Source organism: Anolis carolinensis, chromosome 2 (assembly GCF_035594765.1).
Source record: "Anolis carolinensis isolate JA03-04 chromosome 2, rAnoCar3.1.pri, whole genome shotgun sequence".
In the NCBI taxonomy this organism is placed as follows: Eukaryota; Metazoa; Chordata; class Lepidosauria; order Squamata; family Dactyloidae; genus Anolis; species Anolis carolinensis.
This window is the reverse complement of record NC_085842.1, coordinates 253,119,714-253,138,537: the sequence shown is the minus strand read 5'-3', so window position 1 is coordinate 253,138,537 and position 18,824 is coordinate 253,119,714. Positions and strand designations below refer to the sequence as shown.

At 42.7% G+C, this 18,824-nt stretch overlaps 1 protein-coding gene across 2 annotated transcripts in view; it reads left to right on the top strand.

Moving 5' to 3' along the window:
• The first annotated feature begins 1,153 nt into the window (after nt 1-1,153).
• The window catches only part of ptch1 (patched 1), a 128,941-nt gene continuing 111,270 nt past the window's right edge, over nt 1,154-18,824 (top strand). The window contains exon 1 of one of the 2 annotated variants that reach the window (XR_010003431.1): nt 1,154-1,585. Coding sequence is in view for 1 of the 2 variants with exons in the window: in XM_062972081.1 (XP_062828151.1) it covers nt 1,319-1,585 (267 nt within the window). In the remaining variant the exon portion in view is untranslated. The remainder of the gene's footprint in view (nt 1,586-18,824) is intronic. The other variant, XM_062972081.1, reaches the window with a different exon arrangement.

The window sequence follows — 18,824 nt, the reverse complement described above, 5'->3', positions numbered from 1 at the left end:
TTCTGTGGGTGACTCTGGATCACGGGCGCACGTAAGACCTTCCATGAATCATCATCAATCCATAATAGGGTATAGCATTAGTTAGGTCTATATTAATAGAGGAGCCCCTGATGGCACAGTAGGTTAAACCATTGAGCTGCTGAACTTGCAGACCGAAAGGTCGGCGGTTCAAATCCAGGGATATGAGTAGATCAATAGGTACTGCCCCAGCGGAAAGGTAACGGCACTCCACATGATCTTGGAGGTGTCTATGGACAATGCCGGCTCTTCGGCTTAGGAATTAAGATGAGCACCAACCCCCAGAATTGGACATGACTAGACTTAATGTCAGGGGAAACCTTTACCTTATACAGTAGAGTCTCGCTTATCCAACATAAACGGGCCGGCAGAATGTTGGATAAGTAAATATGTTGGATAATAAGGAGGGATTAAGGAAAAGCCTATTAAAAATCAAATTACATTATGTTCTACAAATTAAGTACCAAAACATCATGTTTTACAACAAATTTGACAGAAAAAGTGGTTCAATACGCAGTAACGCTATGTAGTAATTACTGTATTTACAAATTTACCACCAAAATATCACAATGTATTGAAAACATTCACGACAAAAACACTGACTACTAAAAGGTAGACTGCGTTGGATAATCCAGAACGTTGGATAAGCGACTGTTGGATAAGTGAGACTCTACTGTATTAACAGTAACTCTCAAGTAACCAGAAACTACATTTATCTACCATTTCCTAATCCCCATGATGTTGGTTAACTGAGAGTCTGCTGTACAGTACTTCCCAATAGGAACTGAGACTACAAGTGAACTTTATGCTTCAGATGAAAGAAGATTGGTAGGGTTTCTGATCAGATGAATGATGCTTTTAAGTGAAGGTAGAAGAGAGATAGAAAGAGGGGACTATGGGGAGGGAGGGAGGGGGAAAAGTGGGGTGGGAAATTGGGGGGGGGGACTGTTGTAACCACTTTGTCAATTTCATGCTTGGGGTCTGCTCCAGGGACCTTCAGAGAGAAAGAGAGAGAAAGAGAGAGAGAGAGAGGCTGCTTGCTTGTTTACCCAGGAGGGCTGCGCTGAGCGTCAGTTCCTTGGGTTTACTTTGCTTTTCCTTGAGTTTATTGTACCAAAAAAAAGGGGGGGGGGGGGTGAAAAAAAAAGGTTTTTCGGATCCATCACGTGACCCTGACAGGTCCTGCCTATTGAGAAAGCCAGACCACCCACATGGAGAGGACGATGGAGCTCTTAATAGAAACAGGCACGCAATTGTGCGCACTCCGCCGAACGCCTGCCATGGAGGAGGATTAATTTGGATGCTTGTTATTATTGTTATTATCTTTATTTGGGGTGGGGGATCCTTCCCGAAGCTTTGGGAAAGGGACAGGCGGGCGGACAAGGAGGAAAGAGGGGATTTTTTTTGGAGCAGCGACGTCTCCCAGGAAAGGCACTTGGATGTCCTGCTCTTCCTCGCTTCCTCCAAGTTGGCTCCTGCCTCGGCGGCACCACGGCGGCGGGGAATGAAGCCGATCAGCCGGACCCAGGGGCCACCCGACCCCCGCCAGGGGCTCCCAGGGGAGAGGGTGAGTCTCGGAAAGCGCCCTCGGGAAAGCGGGGCCGGGAAATGGGAGAGAAGCGAGGCAAAGAGGGAGGGAGACCCGCGGGTGGATGCGCCTGGCAGATGGCAAATCCCTTTGGGCGAGCTGGCACCGGGACACCGCTTGTGAGTGTGTCTACGTGTGTGAGAGTTGCGAGTGGGAGAGGAGACTGGCGGGGAGGGATGGAGCAAGAGGAAGGAAGGAAAGAAGGAAGGAAGGAAATCCAGGGCGGCGAGTTGAAGGAGAGAGAGAGAGAAAGAGAAACAGTGAGAGAGAGGGAGGGAAGGAGAAAGGTTGGCTGGCCTCACTGCTGTCACTGCGCGCACACAGCCAGTACATTGTAGAATTAATGCACTTTGATACCGCTTTAACTGCTCTGCCTGGGGGTTGCAGTTTCTCAAGGTCTGCCCAAGAATGCCGGTGCCTCATCAAACCACACTGTCCAATTGATGCAGTTTGACATGACTTGACATGTGGTTGTTGAAGCTTTGCTGGGAGTTTTCCGGCCTGTATGGCCATGTTCCAGAAGCATTCTCTCCTGACGTTTCGCCCGCATCTATGGCAGGCATCCTCAGAGGTTGTAAAATATATTGGAGATTAGGTCAGTAAGGTTTATATATCTGTGGAAGGTCCAAGGTGGGAGAAAGAACTCTTATCTGAGGAAAGTGTGGCAGTTTCAATTGATCACCTTGATTAGCATTGAAAAGCCATGTAGCTTCAAAGCCTGGCTGATTTCTACCTGGGGGAATCCTTTGTTGGAAGCGGTTAGCTGGCTCTGTCTGGAATTCTTCTGTTTTCATAGTGTTGTTCTTTATTTACTGTCCTGATTTTATTGTTTTTTTAATACTGTTCATTTTGATGGTTTCCTCTTTTCTGTTGAAATTGTCCACATGCTTGTGGATTTCAACAGCTTCTCTGTCTAGTCTGATATGGTGGTTGGGAAAGTGGTCCAGCATATCTATGTTCTCAAATAATATGCTGTGTCCATGTTGGTTCATCAAGTGCTCTACTATGACTGACTTCTCTTGTTGAGTTAGTCTGCAATGTCTTTCATGTTCCTTGATTCATGTTTGGGCATTGCTGCGTTTGGTGATCTCTATGAAGACTTGTCCAGCTCTGCAGAAGTCTACCGTATACCATGCAGCTGTTGACCACAGCTGCATAGGGACCACCAAACCCAAACACGAATCAAGAAACATGAAAGGCACTGTAAGTTAATCCAACCAGAGAAGTCAGTCATAGCAGAGCACTTGATGGACATAGCTGGACATAGCATATTATTTGAGAACACAGAAATGCTGGACCACTCTCACAATCATGATGTCAGACTAGACAGAGAAGCTGTTGAAATCCACAATCATGTGGACAATTTCAACAGAAAGGAAGAGAAAATGAACAAAATCTAGCTACCAGTTTTTTTATTTAAAAAATTCTAAAATCAGGACAGGAAATAAAGAAAAACACCCTGAGAATAGGGAAATTCCAGACATTAATAAATCAGGGCCAGCTAACACCTCCCAACAAAGGATTCCCCCAGGCAGGAATCAGCCAGGCTTTGAAACTGCAAGACTTTTCAATGCTAATTAAGGTGATTAATTGAAACATTGACTCTTGCCTCCAACAGATGAGTTCTTTCTCCCACTCTGGACCTTGGGCAGATATATAAACCTTACTGACCTAGTTTCCAATATACCTCACAACCCCTAAGGATGCCTGCCATAGATGTGGATGAAATATCAGGAAAGAATACTTCTGCAACATGGCCATATAGCCCCGAAAACTCACAGCAACCCAGTGATTCTGGCCATGAAAGCCTTCAACAACATACAAAAATCAAACTACACTGTAGAACTGCATGCAGTTTGACATGACTTTAAATGCTCTGACTCAATGCTAGGGACCAGAAGAGTAGTTGTTTTGCAAAATCTTCTGCCTTCTCTGCCAAACTAAAACTCCCAGGATTCCATAGCACTGAGCCATGGCACTTCAAGTGCTGCCATCACTGCCTTCATTCTATAGTATAGATGTACTCTACAACTCCATCTGTGTAGAAGATGCATCCCTTCTTTCTCTCTCTTCTTTCACCTCTTGGCAGCTAGTGGGATGGATAAAGGGAAGGTGATCTCTTTGATCCCAATTGATGCGCACCAATGCTTCCTCTTCACCCTGGAAAAAAGTGGCAAGTGGAGTGCCACAGGGTTCTGTCCTGGGCCCAGTTCTTTATTCATGACTTAGATGAAGGGTTAGAAGACATGATGATCAAGTTTGCAGATGACACCAAATTGGGAGGGATAGTCAATACTCCAGAAGTCAGGAGCAGAATTCAAAACAATTTTAACAGATTAGAAAGATGGGCCAAACCTAACAAAATGAAATTCAACAGGACAAATGCAAAATACTCCACTTAGGCAGAAAAAATGAAATGCAAAGATACAGAATGGGGGATGCCTGGCTCGACAGCAGTACGTGTGAAAAAGATCTTAGAATCCTTGTGGACAACAAGTTAAACATAAGCCATTAATGAGACGTGTCTGCAAAAAAAGCCAATGGGATTTTGGACTGCATAAATAGGAGTCTAGTGTCTAGATCCAGGGAAGTCATGCTACTCCTCTATTCTGCCTTGGTCAGACCACACCTGAAATCACACTGTCCTCAATTCTGGGCACCACAATTGAAGGACAAGCTGGAATGTGTCCAGAGCAGGGCAACTAAAATGATCAAGGGTCTGGAGAATAAGCCCTACGTGCTTAAAGAGCTGGGCATGTTTAGCTCGCAGAAGAGAAGGCTGAGGGGAGACATGATGAGGGCCATGTATAAATATGTGAAGGAAAGGCATAGGGAGGAGGGAACAACCTTGTTTTCTGCCGCCCTAGAGACTAGGACACAGAACAATGGCTTCAAACTACAGTAAAGGAGATTCCACCTGAACATTAGGAAGAACTTCCCCACTGTAAGGAGAGCTGTTCAGCAGTGGAACTCTCTCCCCCGGAGTGAGGTGGAGGCTGCTTCTTTGGAGGCTTTTAAACAGAGGTGGATGGCCATCTGTCGGGGGTGCTTTAAATGTGATTTTCCTGCTTCTTGGCAGGGGGTTGGACTGGATGGCCCATGAGGGCTCTTCCAACTTTATGATTCTGTAATTCTATGGACTCTCGGAAGGGCCCCCTGCCCCATAATGATTTTATTGATTGTATTTTCCTGCCTGGCAGGGGATTAGACTGGATGGCCCTGTGATCTCTTCTAACTCTATGATTCTATATGTCAATTTCTTTCTTCCTGGCTACTGGTTTCAGTAAGGAAATGTGAGTGCATGCATAAAGTGGACTTCTTTCTGGGGACTGTACCTACACTGTATGAATAAATGCCAATGGACATTTGAACGGCCCTGACTCAATACTAGGGAGTCCTAGGAGTTGTAGTTTCACAAGGTCTTGAGCCTTCTCTTCCCAAGAGTGCTGGGGCCTCATCCAACTGCAACTCACCTGATACCATAATATTGAGCTATGGCAGTTCAAGTGGTGTCAAACTTCATTCATTCTGCAATGTAGATGTAACTTATGACTTAAAACAAGCAATTTATATGTTACTAGCTGTGCCCGGCCACGCGTTGCTGTGGCGAAGAATGGTGGTATGGGAAATAAAGTATTGAGGAATTGGTGGTAGTTAAGGTCAAGGGTAAACGTTTTCCTCGGACATTAAGCCCAGTCATGTATGATTCTGGGGGTTGGTGCTCATCTCCATTTCTAAGCCGAAGAGCCGTCGTTGTCCGTAGACTCCTCCAAGGTCATGTGGGATGATTGCATGGAGCGGCGTTACCTTCCCACCGGAGCAGTACCTATTGATGCACTCACATTTACATGTTTTTGAACTTCTGGGTTGGCAGAAGCTGGGGCTAACAGTGGGGGCTCTGTCAGTTCCCCCAATTCAAACCTGCGGCCTTTCGGTCCAGAAGTTCAGCAGCTCAGCGCTTTAACATGCTGTGCCATCAGGGGACATTATTTCCTAAAGGTTGTGAATATGCAATATTTCTGATTGTTTTGTTTTTTTTTTTGTCTGTTGGAGGCAAGTATGAATGCTGCAATTAGGGAAAATGATTAGGATGTAATGGCCTTGCAGATTTAAAGCCTATCTGTTTCCTCCCTGAGTGATTTGTTTGTTGGGAGGTGTTAGCTGGCCCTGATTGTTTCCTGTCTGGAATTACCTTGTTTTCAGAGTGGTGTTGTTTGCGATATTTTATATGCTTCTACTGTCTGTGGCCCTGAGAAAACAGAGGATTGGCCAGACTTTGATGATGGGAATCCTTTGTTGGGAGGTGTTAGCTGGCCCTGATTGTTTTCTGTGTGGAATTCCCCTATTTTCAGAGTGTTGTTCTTTATTTAGTGTGCTGATTTTAGAGATTGTATTGTTCTGTTTTATTATACCACATTAATTTTTTTATATTCTGATTTTAGTGTTTTTGAATACTTGGAGCCAGATTGTATTCATTTTCATGGTTGACCGCAACACAATAATAATAATAATAATAATAATAATAATAATAATAGTAAGGATAGTAATGATAGTAATAATAAGGACTTTGGTAATACATAGTGCTTCACTGCCTTCTCAGCTTCCTTTCTGGAAGAATCCTTTCTTGGGAGGTGTTAGCTGGCCCTGATTGTTTCCTTTGTGGAATTTCCAATTTCCTTGCTTTATTTACTTTCTTTATTTCTTTATTACTGTCCTGGTTTTAGAGATTATATTGTTCTGCATTATTCTATCCTAGAAATTATTTCATATCAAAGTAGAATCTCACTTATCCAACATTCGCTTATACAATGTTCTGGATTATCCAACACAGTCTGCCTTTTCATAATCAATGTTTTTGTAGTCAGTGTTTCAAATTCATTGTGATATTTTAGTGGTAAATTTGTAAATACAGTACAGTAGAGTCTCACTTATCCAACATAAGTGGGCTGGCAAAATGTTGGATAACCGAATATGTTGGATAATAAGGAGGCGTTAAGGAAAAGCCTATTAAATATCAAATTAGGTTATGATTTTACAAATGAAACACCAAAACATCATGTTAGACAACAAATTTGGCAGAAAAAGTAGTTCAATACGCAGTAATGCTATGTAGTAATTACTGTATTTATGAATTTAGCACCAAAATATCACAATATATTGAAAACATTGACTACAAAAATGCGTTGGATAATCCACAACGTTGGATAAGCGAGTGTTGGATAAGTGAGACTCTACTGTAATTACTACATAGCATTACTGCGCATGGAACTACCTTTTCTGTCAAATTTGTTGTATAATATGATGTTTTGGTGCTTAATTTGTATAATGATTACCTAATTTGATGTTTAATCAGCTTTTCCTGAATCCCTTCTTATTATCCAATATATTTACTTATCCTGCCGGCCTGTTTATGTCGGATAAGTGAGAGTCTACTGTATATTTCTAATCTTATATTATCTGCTCAGAACTGGATTATATGAGGCCCTTTCTTCACAGTTGTATAAAATGCACACTGAAGTGGATTATATGGCAGTGTGGAGTCAAGATAATCCAGTGCAAAGCAGATAATATAAGATTATAAATGGGTTATATAGCTGTGTGGAAGGACCTTGAGTCTACACTGCCATATAATCCAGTTCAAATCAGATAATCTGTGGAAGAAGTCTAAGTGAGGCCTACATCGGCCTGTCCCCTAACTGAAACCTGGCTGTCCCTTGGTTGCTAGGCAACAAAGTGGGCAGAGATTAGCCCTCTAAACTGGCAGCAATTGGATAAAAACAATTATTCCTCTCCCTCTAATTAGGACTTTATTTTTCTTTTCTTTTTGTTGTATCAACCTTGAGGCGTGGATGATGGGTTGTGTTGTCAAATTTTGAGGTTGGGGGGCCTGTAGTTTTGTTGTTTTGTCCACTGCCCTGATGCCATCACTCTTTTATATATATAGACTAGCTGTGCCCGGCCACGCGTTGCTGTGGCGAAGTCTGGTGGTATGGGAAATAAAGTATTGAGGAATTGGTGGTAGTTAAGGTCAAGGGTAAAGATTTTCCCCAGACATTAAGTCCAGTCGTTTCTGACTCTGGGGGTTGGGGCTCATCTCCATTTCTAAGCCGAAGAGCCGGCGTTGTCCGTAGACTCCTCCAAGGTCATGTGGGATGACTACATGGAGCGGCGTTACCTTCCCGCCCGAGAAGCAGTACCTATTGATGCACTCACATTTGCATGTTTTTGAACTTCTGGGTTGGCAGAAGCTGGAGCTAACAGTGGGGGCTCTCTCCGCTCCCCCAATTCAAACCTGCGGCCTTTCAGTCCAGAAGTTCAGTAGCTCAGCGCTTTAACACGCTGCGCCATCAGGGGATATTATTTCCTAAAGGCTGTGAATATACAATATTTCTGATTGGTTTTTTTTGTTTGTTGGAGGCAAGTATGAATGCTGCAATTAGGAAAAATGATTAGGATGTAATGGCCTTGCAGCTTTAAAGCCTGGCTGTTTCCTCCCTGAGTGAATTTTTTGTTGGGAGGTGTTAGCTGGCCCTGATTGTTTCCTGTCTGGAATTCCCTTGTTTTCAGAGTGGTGTTGTTTGCGATATTTTATGTGCTTCTACTGTCTGTGGCCCTGAGAAAACAGAGGATTTGCCAGACTTTGAGGATGGGGATACTTTGTTGGGAGGTGTTAGCTGGCCCTGATTGTTTCCTGTGTGGAATTCCCCTGTTTATTTACTGTCCTGGTTTTAGAGATTATATTGTTCTGCATTATTCTATCCCAGTAATTATTTCATATTAATGAAGAATCTCATTTATCCAACATTCGCTTATACAATGTTCTGGATTATCCAACGCAGTCTGCCTTTTCATAATCAATGTTTTTGTAGTCAGTGTTTTAAATTCATTGTGATATTTTAGCGGTAAATTTGTAAATACAGTACAGTAGAGTCTCACTTATCCAACATAAACGGGCCGGCAGAATGTTGGATAAGCGAATATGTTGGATAATAAGGAGGGATTAAGGATAAGCCTATTAAACATCAAATTAAGTTATGATTTCACAAATTAAGGACCAAAACATCATGTTAGACAACAAATTTGGAAGAAAAAGTAGTTCAATACACAGTAATTCTATGTAGAAATTACTGGATTTATGAATTTAGCACCAAAATATCATGATATATTGAAAGCAATGACTGCAAAAATGCTTTGGATAATCCAGAACGTTGGATAAGCGAGTGTTGGATAAGTGAGACTCTACTGTAAATACTACATAGCATTACTGCGCATGGAAGTACTTTTTCTGTCAAATTTGTTGTATAATATGATGTTTTGGTGCTTAATTTGTATAACGATTACCTAATTTGATGTTTAATTGGCTTTTCCTGAACCCCTTCTTATTATCCAACATATTCACTTATCCTGCCGGCCTGTTTACGTTGGATAAGTGAGACTCTACTGTATATTTCTAATCTTATATTATCTGCTCAGAACTGGATTATCTGAGGCCTCTTCTTCACAGCTGTATAAAATGCACACTGAAGTGGATTATATGGTAGTGCGGAGTCAAGATAATCCAGTGCAAAGCAGATAATATAAGATTATAAATGGGTTATATAGCTGTGTGGAAGGGCCTTGAGTCTACACTGCCATATAATCCAGTGCAAATTAGATAATCTGTGGAAGAAGACTCAGTGAGGCCTAAATCTGCCTGTCCACTAACTGAAACCTGGCTGTCCCTTGGCTGGTTGCTAGGCAACCAAGTGGGCAGAGATTAGCCCTCTAAACTGGCAGCAATTGGATAAAAAAAATTATTGCTCTCCCTCTAATTAGGACTTTATTTTTCTTTTCTTTTTGTTGTATCAACCTTGAGGCGTGGATGATGGGTTGTGTTGTCAAATTTTGAGGTTGGGGGGCCTGTACTTTTGTTGTTTTGTGAATTGCCGTGATGCCATCACTCTTTTATATATATAGATTTAGTACAATTATGTTTCATTTAAGTATCTTTTTATCTTAATTTTATTCTTTTTAGTTATAAGCTTGCTGTTGTTACTTTGTGAATTTTACTATGGCATTAATGTTTGCCTTCTTCTGTATGTAAACCACCCTGAATTCTCTTGGGGAGAGGGGGCGGTCTATAAATAAAGTATTTTACTTGTTGGAGGTTGGATTGCTTTAGGAAAAGGCAATTGGATGACTCTTTGGGGGCTTCTCTTTGCCAGAAATCAGTCTTGGCTTCCGTGGCTCTGCAAAAGCCTAAGTCCTGTTAGCCTTGGCTAAAGTAGGCCCATTGAATTAATAGAGTTTACCTATGTGCTGACTCACAATTGAGTCTACTCTAATTGGGGGCTAACCAATAGGATGCCAGCCAATGCTCATTGCCCAACCTTTGGCAACCTTGAGTGTGCATGTACATATCCTTCAAGGTGACTGTCTACTTACGATGATACCATGGATTTCATAGCATTTTGTTAAGCAAGGACTACTCAGAGGTTGTTTTGCCAGTCCCTTCCTCTGAAATTTAGCCTGAAGAGCATGGAATTTGTTGGGGGTATCCCATCCAAGTATTAATCAGGGCTGACCCTGCTTAGCAATCAAGCTCAGATGAGATGTGGTGTCTTTATAGAACTCTACAGTAAATAGCTTCTAACCTGAAGTTGTCTTTCAAAGGGCGCATTAATTTCTCAAGCTGTCAGAGCCATTCAAAAGAGTATGGGGTGGCTCACTTCCCAGTAAGTGTCTTGAGGAATGAAAGAGTGTTGTCCCCTGCCGTACAAAACTTGTGGTCTCTTTCCAGATAGATCTTTCCCCACACTGCTCCTGGTGGCTTTTTTGGCTGGCCTTGGAGGGGGCTGAGGTGGGAGACTTCTCCTTGGAGGCTGTGACCTTTTGAATGTAGTTGCTTTGGTGCCCTAAGAGTTGCACAGCTGAGTCCACAGCAGCCTCTTCCACAGAATTTCATCATGAAACGTGAAGCCTAAATTTGTGAGGTAACAGAAAACCAGCCATTAAAAGGAAATCCTTACTGGTGGTTTGCATTCCTCTCATGCAATCATTGACCTTCCTTCTCCCAAACCTCCAACTATCACATTGCATATGTTAGATTAAGGTCTTTATATGCCTTGGTCATGGTAACATGCAAAGATCCATTTGCGTATTGTGGGGATATAGAGGCATGGGTGAAAACTGGGAAGTGCCCTATAATGATAGTAGCAGCAGAAATAGTAGTAACAGAAATAGCCATTAATACTTCTTCGTGCTGATATGCACCTTCCATTTCACTCTGATTTTTGGAGACCTGTCATAGGTTCTTTCTTGGCATGGTTGATTCAAAGGAAGTTTGTCATCATCTTCTATGCTGTTTTATATTTTATTATATTGTATTGCTTTGGGCATGGCCCCATGTTAGCCGCCCCGAGTCCCCGCTGGGGAGATGGTGGCGGGGTATAAATAAAGTTTTTTTATTATTATTATTATTATTAAAGGGTGAGAGCATGTGACTTTCCCAAATTCCAGGGCTGTTTGGGAACTGAATTCTGGTCTCCTGGAATCTGAGGATCCTTCTACACTGCCATATAATCCAGATTATCAAAGCAGATAATCCACATTATCTGATTCCATCTGTATTATATGAGTCTACGCTGCCACATAATCCAGTTCAAAGCAGATAATTTGGATGTTGTATGGCAGTGTAGAAGGGTCCTGAATCTATCATTCAAACTACTAAAACATGCCTGTTATAAATTTACCTTCAGTAGTGGTGCCTCCGGTGGTGCAGTCGGTTAAACGCTGAGCTGCTGAATTTGCTGACCGAAAGATCGGCGGTTGGAATCCAGGGACTGGAGTGAGTTCCCATGGTTAGCCCCAGCTTCTGCCAACCTACCAGTTCGAAAACATGAAAATGTGAGTAGATCAGTAGGTACCACTCCAGCGGGAAGGTAATGGCTGAAGAGCTGCCGTTGTCCGTAGATGCCTCCAAAGTTATGTATCTGGAGCACTATTACCTTCCCACCAGAGCAGTACCTATTGATCTACTTACATTTGCATGTTTTCAAACTTCGAGGTTGGCAGAAGCTAGGACTAACAGCGGGTGCTTGCTCCGCTCCCTGAATTCAAACCACCAACCTTAAGGTCAGCAAGTTCAGCAGCTCAGTGGTTTAACCCACTGCGCCACCAGGGACCCCATAGTATTAGTTAGTAAGGGCACTCCATGCAGTCATACTGGACACATGACATTTGAGGTGTCTACGGATAATGCCGGCTCTTCGGCTTAGAAATGGGGATGAGCACCAACCCCCCAGAGTTGGACATGACTAGATTTAAGGTCAGGGGAAAACCTTTACCTTTACTTTTACTAGTGTTGATTTTGCCCTTGAGATCAAAACACCTGGGTGCTGGACATCCCTGGCTTTTTGTGTAACTTAATCCTGACTGGAAGTATTAAGAGATCTTTTTCCCAAGTAAAGCTACATGGGATTTGGGTTTTAATCCTTTTGATGTTGAAAAGATGCTTGACAAACAATTCTCAATACTCTAATGCTTTACAACAGTCCCAAACAGCAGGCCAGTTGTTTTCATTTCAGAGATAGGATTGCTGAGAACTGGGCCAGTCAACTAAGCATACTTGGTATACAGTTCTGTTTAACTGGATTATGTTTGCTTGCTTCCAAGTAAATAGGCTTGTGATGGAGAGTTATGGACAGTGACTTCCCCGGACCACCCAATAAGTCTTGTGGGTGCTTTCAGGGCTTGGAAGGTGGACTCTATCTCCTCCTGGGTCCTCATCCAGCCCTCTGGACCACACTGTCAGTGTGGGTGCTTTGGGAAAACGGGAGTCCTGCGGCCCAGGCTTGGCTTCAGTGCAACCTGTCTTCCTTCTTGGCTGCTGGCACCAATGTTAGAACAGGGAACTTTTCAACACTGACTTGTATTCCCCATCCTTATTTCTGTTTTCCTCAAGCAAACTCTTGTGTCCACAGTTCACAGAGCTTGGTGTGTTCAGCGTGCGTACCTGTGTTCCAGTCCTCCTGAAATCAATGGAAGTTTTGTCTGTGGACGCATCCCTAGGACAGTCTGGGCTCTCTTCCTGGAAAATAGATTTTCTAAAAGAAATAAAAATAATAATAAATCTGGCATTACATATTCAAAGTACTTAAAAATAAAACCAGGTTAGCAGAGCATCTCCATAGCTTGGGCTCAATGAACAGCTGCACATTTCAAAGGAAAGGTTCATCATATTTTTAAAAATGTTTCTAATTGACTCGTTTGATTTCTGGATTGGTGTGTTGGTGAATTCTTCTGCGGAATTATAATAATCTTTCAAGATTCATTCTACAAGAAAAGCCCTCTTGTTCTTTCTTCCCTAATCACATTCAATCATAATAGATTGGAAAGTGTCAAGGCAGATTCCTACGAAGTAAACCACTTCAGCTTTCTTCGTTGTGATTCTTATCATACATGTACATGTGCATACAGAAACACACTGTCTTTCATTCCCTCTGGTTTTACCACAGTGTATAAAGCCCTACTGAAAGACGGAGGTGTGATGTGTAAACTGGATTAACAGCAGTATGAATGAGAGGGAGATACTGAGTTAGAATTTTCTATTTCCTTTTCATTTTTCATGTTTCTTCCATAGATTTTTGGATCCACAAGTGGTTTAGGGTGATTGTGTTGTTAGCATTCTTCCCCATTCACCATCTCACTCTACATGACCAAACACCATAAATATTAATAATTTGCCTTTTGCCAAGAGAAAGGTGTTATCCTTAGGAAAGCAGCTACTCCTTGGTTGGTGTAACTGCCACCTTGTCTTTCAGCTAAGCACAGGGTCAGATCTGTTCTACTGCTAGAGGAGAACTGCAAACAAATTTTTCTCCTACTTTTTATACATGGAAGCCATTATACATGATGAGCCAAACATAATGCCAAAAACCTGGGATGCTGGTGTAAATGAGAGGGTCATGGTATTAAAAAGGGTGCACTAAATCTTTCTATATGGTGTACATCTTTACTTTATTCAGGTCTTGGAAAAAGATCTTCCCCCACACTTTTTTCTCAATTGCAAAGCTAGAAAATATCATTTTTGGGGCTGTGAATCTTCCAATCAGTAGGTCATGCAGGCTAGAGGATTTTGAGAGCCCTAGAGTGTCTCTGGTGGAGCCCCTGGTGGAGCCCCCAGTAGGGCAGCGGGTTGAACTGCTGAACTTGTTGAATGAAAGGTCTGCGGTTCTAATCCAGGGACCGGAGTGAGCTGCCACTGTTAGCCCCAGCTTCTGCCAACTTAGCAGTTCAAAAACATGCAAATGTGAGTAGATCAATAGGTACCGCTATGGTGGGAAGGTAATAGCACTCCATGCAGCCACATGACTATGGACAACGGCGGGTCTTTGGCTTATAAATGGAGATGAGCACCACCCCGCAGAGTCGGACATGACTGGACTTAATGTCAAGGGAAAACCTTTATCTTTAGTGTGCCCCCAAATGTCTTAAAGCATTGCTGTTTTTAAAATCTAATAAAAAGAGCAGTTTGTGAATTGCAAATATTATTTGGTCCATAGTGTGAAATGGCTACAGGTGGAGTCTACTACCTCACTCTGTATAATGCCTGGATCAGATATGATAGATATAATATTAACCTTCCTAATATCAGTTCTACAGGCTCCCAGATGTGTCTTTAATGCCACCCTGCGATTGGACAGGCTTCGTGAAAGTGGGGGCGAGAGTATGGAAACTGAACTACTGGCTACATCTGTCCTTCTCACCACGTGGTCTTGCCCCTCTAACTATGAGGGATGACTTCCAATCTGCATGGACTAAAACAGTGGCAGGAAGGATTGCAGCACTAGCTTTCTCCCAAGAACAATTGCTAAACATGGGATGGGACCAAGCAACGAATCCTGGACATAGAGTGCCAATCGGACTTAGCCTGCACCCCAGCCTTTATCATTAGTGGCACTAATAGATATCTCACTGCCTCCATGGCTCATCTAACAAACCTGGAAGTGCCTAAGCACTGAAGGGCTTTTACCCTGGCAAGATGCTATGCCCTTCCATCAGCTGTATTGGAGGGGAGGTATCAGAAGACCCCTTTGAAGGAGAGATTCTGCCCTATGAGTCTGGACACATAGAAACAACTGAGCATGTGCTCCTTCAATGCATGTTGTACAGAGATCTTAGAACTGATCCCATTACACCATGGCTTCTAAAATATCCAGGGTGCACTGAAAAATATTACTCCACACTGCTGCTTTCGGTCTCTAGCACTACAATAACTTACAGTGTTGCTAAGGTTTGTGCTACAGCAATTAAAATTAGATGGATGATGATTAACCCCGCAAGGTAACACCCGGTTGGGAATGTGGCTAGAGCAACTTGTTATAGATGAAATGCTACTAGACTTGTAATGCGCCCCTCCCGTCCCCTTAAGTGCCCCTCCCCAGTGCTTTGACCCTCCTATCACTCTTTCTCCCCCGCCCCTCAGTTCCATACCTGCTACATTAATCTGTGTTTTTTAACTGTGATTTCAAACTTTTTTCTAATCTGTTCTTTTAACTTAATAGGGAATTGCATTTCCCCTTCCCAGGGTGTTTGTGCCCCACTTTGTGCTAGTCATGGACCATAATAAAGAAAGATTGATTGATTGATAATAGTAACCTGCAACTTGGGAGAACGGATGATATTCTTGGCCTACTCTTTTAGTTTTAGCTTTGTAGAAGGTACTTTGTTGATTGCAGTAAGTTCAATACACGTTAAGCATCCCTTATCCACAATTTCAAAATCCAACATCCTCCAAAATTGTGGCTGAGATAGTGGCACCTTTGCTTTCCGATGGTTCTGTATGCAAAAACATTGCCCATTCACATTATTCTTCAGGCTAGGTGTATGAGGTCTAGATGAAACATAAATGAATTTCTGGTTTTGATTTGGGATGCATCTCCAAGATATCTCATTATGTAAGTATGTATGTACAAATACAGGTATTCCAAAATCGGGGGGGGGGGGGGGGAATCCAAAATATTTATGGTCCCAAGCACTTGGGACAAGGGATACTTAGCCAGTACATTGTTTCCTGTCTCTTGGTGTTTTTTCAACTGAAAAGCACCAGTTTCAAATTTTCCTGAAACAAAATTTACCTGCAACTGTGCCCATTTTGTGGATCCTGATTCATCGGTATTGTGAGATTGTGTAAAGGAAAACATCCCCACTTTCTTCTTCTGATGCTGTTCCCATGCTCCTTTACACAGAGGCCTCCCATCCTTATGAACTCCTGCCTACCTTTTGGTGAACTTGGGGCTCTCTGAGACTTTGGTGGCACATTTGCCCACAGATCTCTGCAGGGCGACATGCCTGCTCTCCTGCATGCTATGTGCTGTAGATCCCTCATTTGCTCCTTTGTGGCGTGCGAAGCAGCTTTCCATTAAAGGAGATCAAGGGTAATTAGCCGCATTATTTTGACAAGTTGGCTCGAGCAGTTCCCTTTCTTATGCTCTCAAGGAGGGGACAGAGAAGGAAGACGGGAGGGGGCCCAGCTGAGTGTGGCTTGATTCATGCCGTTCAGGGGCCTTTCCCAAGCCCTGGCTTGCACTTTGCCAAAGGCTGCTCTTGAAACTGCATCTGCTGCTGCTGCTGCTGCTTCTATATCACTAAGGATGCTGAAGTGGAAGCCAGTCAGACAAAGGTAGGGAGCAACAAATAGGCAGTGAATACATCTAAGAATAAGAATAACAGCACATCATTTGGATGGTGCTGTTAGTTGGACTGGTACAAAATAATTCTTTCCTTTAGAGATTTACACACACCGTGCTTACATGTACAGAAACACGGACACATCAAAAACTGTCTAAAACTGTCCTCTCTAAATGTTATCCCTTACTAGGAAGTGAATTTAATCTGAACCCATAGACACTGAACCTTCAGAGGAAAGTACCTTGGAGATTAAAAGGAAACATTCAAACTGATGTTGGACTTATTCTTAAATTAAAATATATGCACTTGGGGGAAAACCTACACATCTGATATAAACTTTTCCCTCAAAGCATCATAGGATCATAATTTTATGCTTCACATTTGCATACACTTTATTCCATTGAGCAAAGCAGACTATCCCAGATCTTGGCAAAGTCTAGTTGCTCACATGTTGGATTGCAACTCCACGTATCCCTGACCATTTTCTATGCTGGTTCAGGCTCATGAGAATTGCAGTCAGTTTCTGCAGAAGACACACATCAAATTGAGTTAAAGTTGATTGCTACACAGTCTACAGGAAAGAGTTACATGTAACTAGAATGCTTAATATTTTACCCATTTGACATTGGTGTTCCCTTTTCTAGTTTTTCTAAAATTTAAAAATGAAATAATCTGTCAGATTATGAAAATTAGCACTGTGTTGCTTCCTGAGTCATAAGGTATACTGAAGCAAGAGGTTTCAAAATTGGGCAATAGACCCTGTTTTGTCCTCTTGCCAAAGCCAAATGAAAACGTAGTTGACCCTGGCCGCCATCATGACAAGATGATGATGGCTAGGAAAATCCATCTGTCCACAAATTTTGGAAGTTCAAGATTAAAGTCTGGGGACATAAGATCCAGCAGGTAACTGATACAGGTTTGGCAGATGAGAACATCAAATGATCTCCTGGGAGGGCCATTTTATGTATGTTCCCTGGAGGTGCATATTAATAGGAAGACAGGAGTGTAGTAAAGAGAAACACACTTTGCATGTACTCAGAGGGACATTTTTTAAAGATGCCTCTAGATCAGGCATGGGCAAACTGGAGCCCTCTGTGTATTTTGGACTTCAACTCCCACAATTCCTAACAGCGTCAGGCCCCTTCCTTTTCCCCCTCAGCCACTTAAGTTATTATTATTATTATTATTATTATTATTATTAGTCTGCAGGTGACACAAAATCCTCTATCCAACCTGACCACAAAAAAGTAACTTTTCTCTGTTTATGTTTGTGCCCCTTTGCCCTGTCAGGCCACCTGGAAAGGGCATGAATGCCAGGCCCAATATATGGCAACAACAACGTGTCTTCCAACAATTGTAGACAGAATCGTATCCTTCTTTGGGGTACCATTCAATTGGATGGGTCCCCTCAATTGGTTGGCAGGAGGCTGTCTCCATGGCCCAGGTGGCACATTCAAGGTGATGTTGCTTTGGAGGATAAGCCAAAGGAGGGCAGATTGATTTGGACCTGCCACAAGGCAAACTGGGGGCATCTCCCTGCTCTGACCACCCACATCGAGAGGAGACTTTTACACTGATGTTTCTTCCTTCGGTTTTTTTTTTAATGAAAGAAAAAAAGGAGAAGAAACAAAAGCCAAGCCCAGAAACAAGGCCAATTAGATCCCCTCAGTAATTCATCTCTTGTGTATGAAATGAACCAGACCACAGGGAGAGAGGGGGCCAGAGGGGAGGATATTAAGATAGAGCTTGTTAAATTTGAGCCTCCAGATTGAGTTTGGGAACTTGCTTTTTTGTTTTGTTTTACAGACTTGGGAAATGGGCTTTTGGGAAGGGGAGGGAAATGGGTCCATGGATGGGGAAAGGCTTTGCCTTTACAGCTCAACCTTAACCATTTTGAGTCTGTAGAAGAAGCCCTGAACTCAGAGCCAGAGTTCTTTGAGGCCTTTTGTGCCTCCAGGGATGGATGGAAACATTTGGGCTGTCTAAGGTAGAATAAATGCAGTTTGACACCTCTTTAGCTGAAGTGGCTCAGCACTATGAAATTCTGATAGTTTTAACCTTATCTACCGAAGAGTGCTGGTGCCTCACCAAACTACAACACCCAGAATTCCATAGCATTGAGCCACAGCAATTCAAGTGGTGCCCAACATTATCTATACTACAGTGTAAATACAGTCTAAGAGCTAAATGTTTACCAGGCCTTAGTTTGGATTCCCATGAGATTTCTCTCTCATCCCCACTACCACTACTAGCGACTTCCTCAGTGCAGCATATTTTCAACCCTATTTGTAAGCTTTCCGGGAAGCAGAGCAGGGATTTTAATCTGCTTTAGCCAAGGCTCCAGAGAATGATAGAACTGGAAGAGATCATCAGGGCCATCTACTCCAACCCCATCTGGAGGACCAATGTTTTCTCCATCCTATTTCTGCTGTCCACCAGCGGCTCTTCGGCATTTCAAGCCTTTCCAAGTCAGACCATTGGCATTTGACTATCCATATCATCTAACTTTCAGTTGCATCAGTTACATAGATGTGGGATTCATAAACGA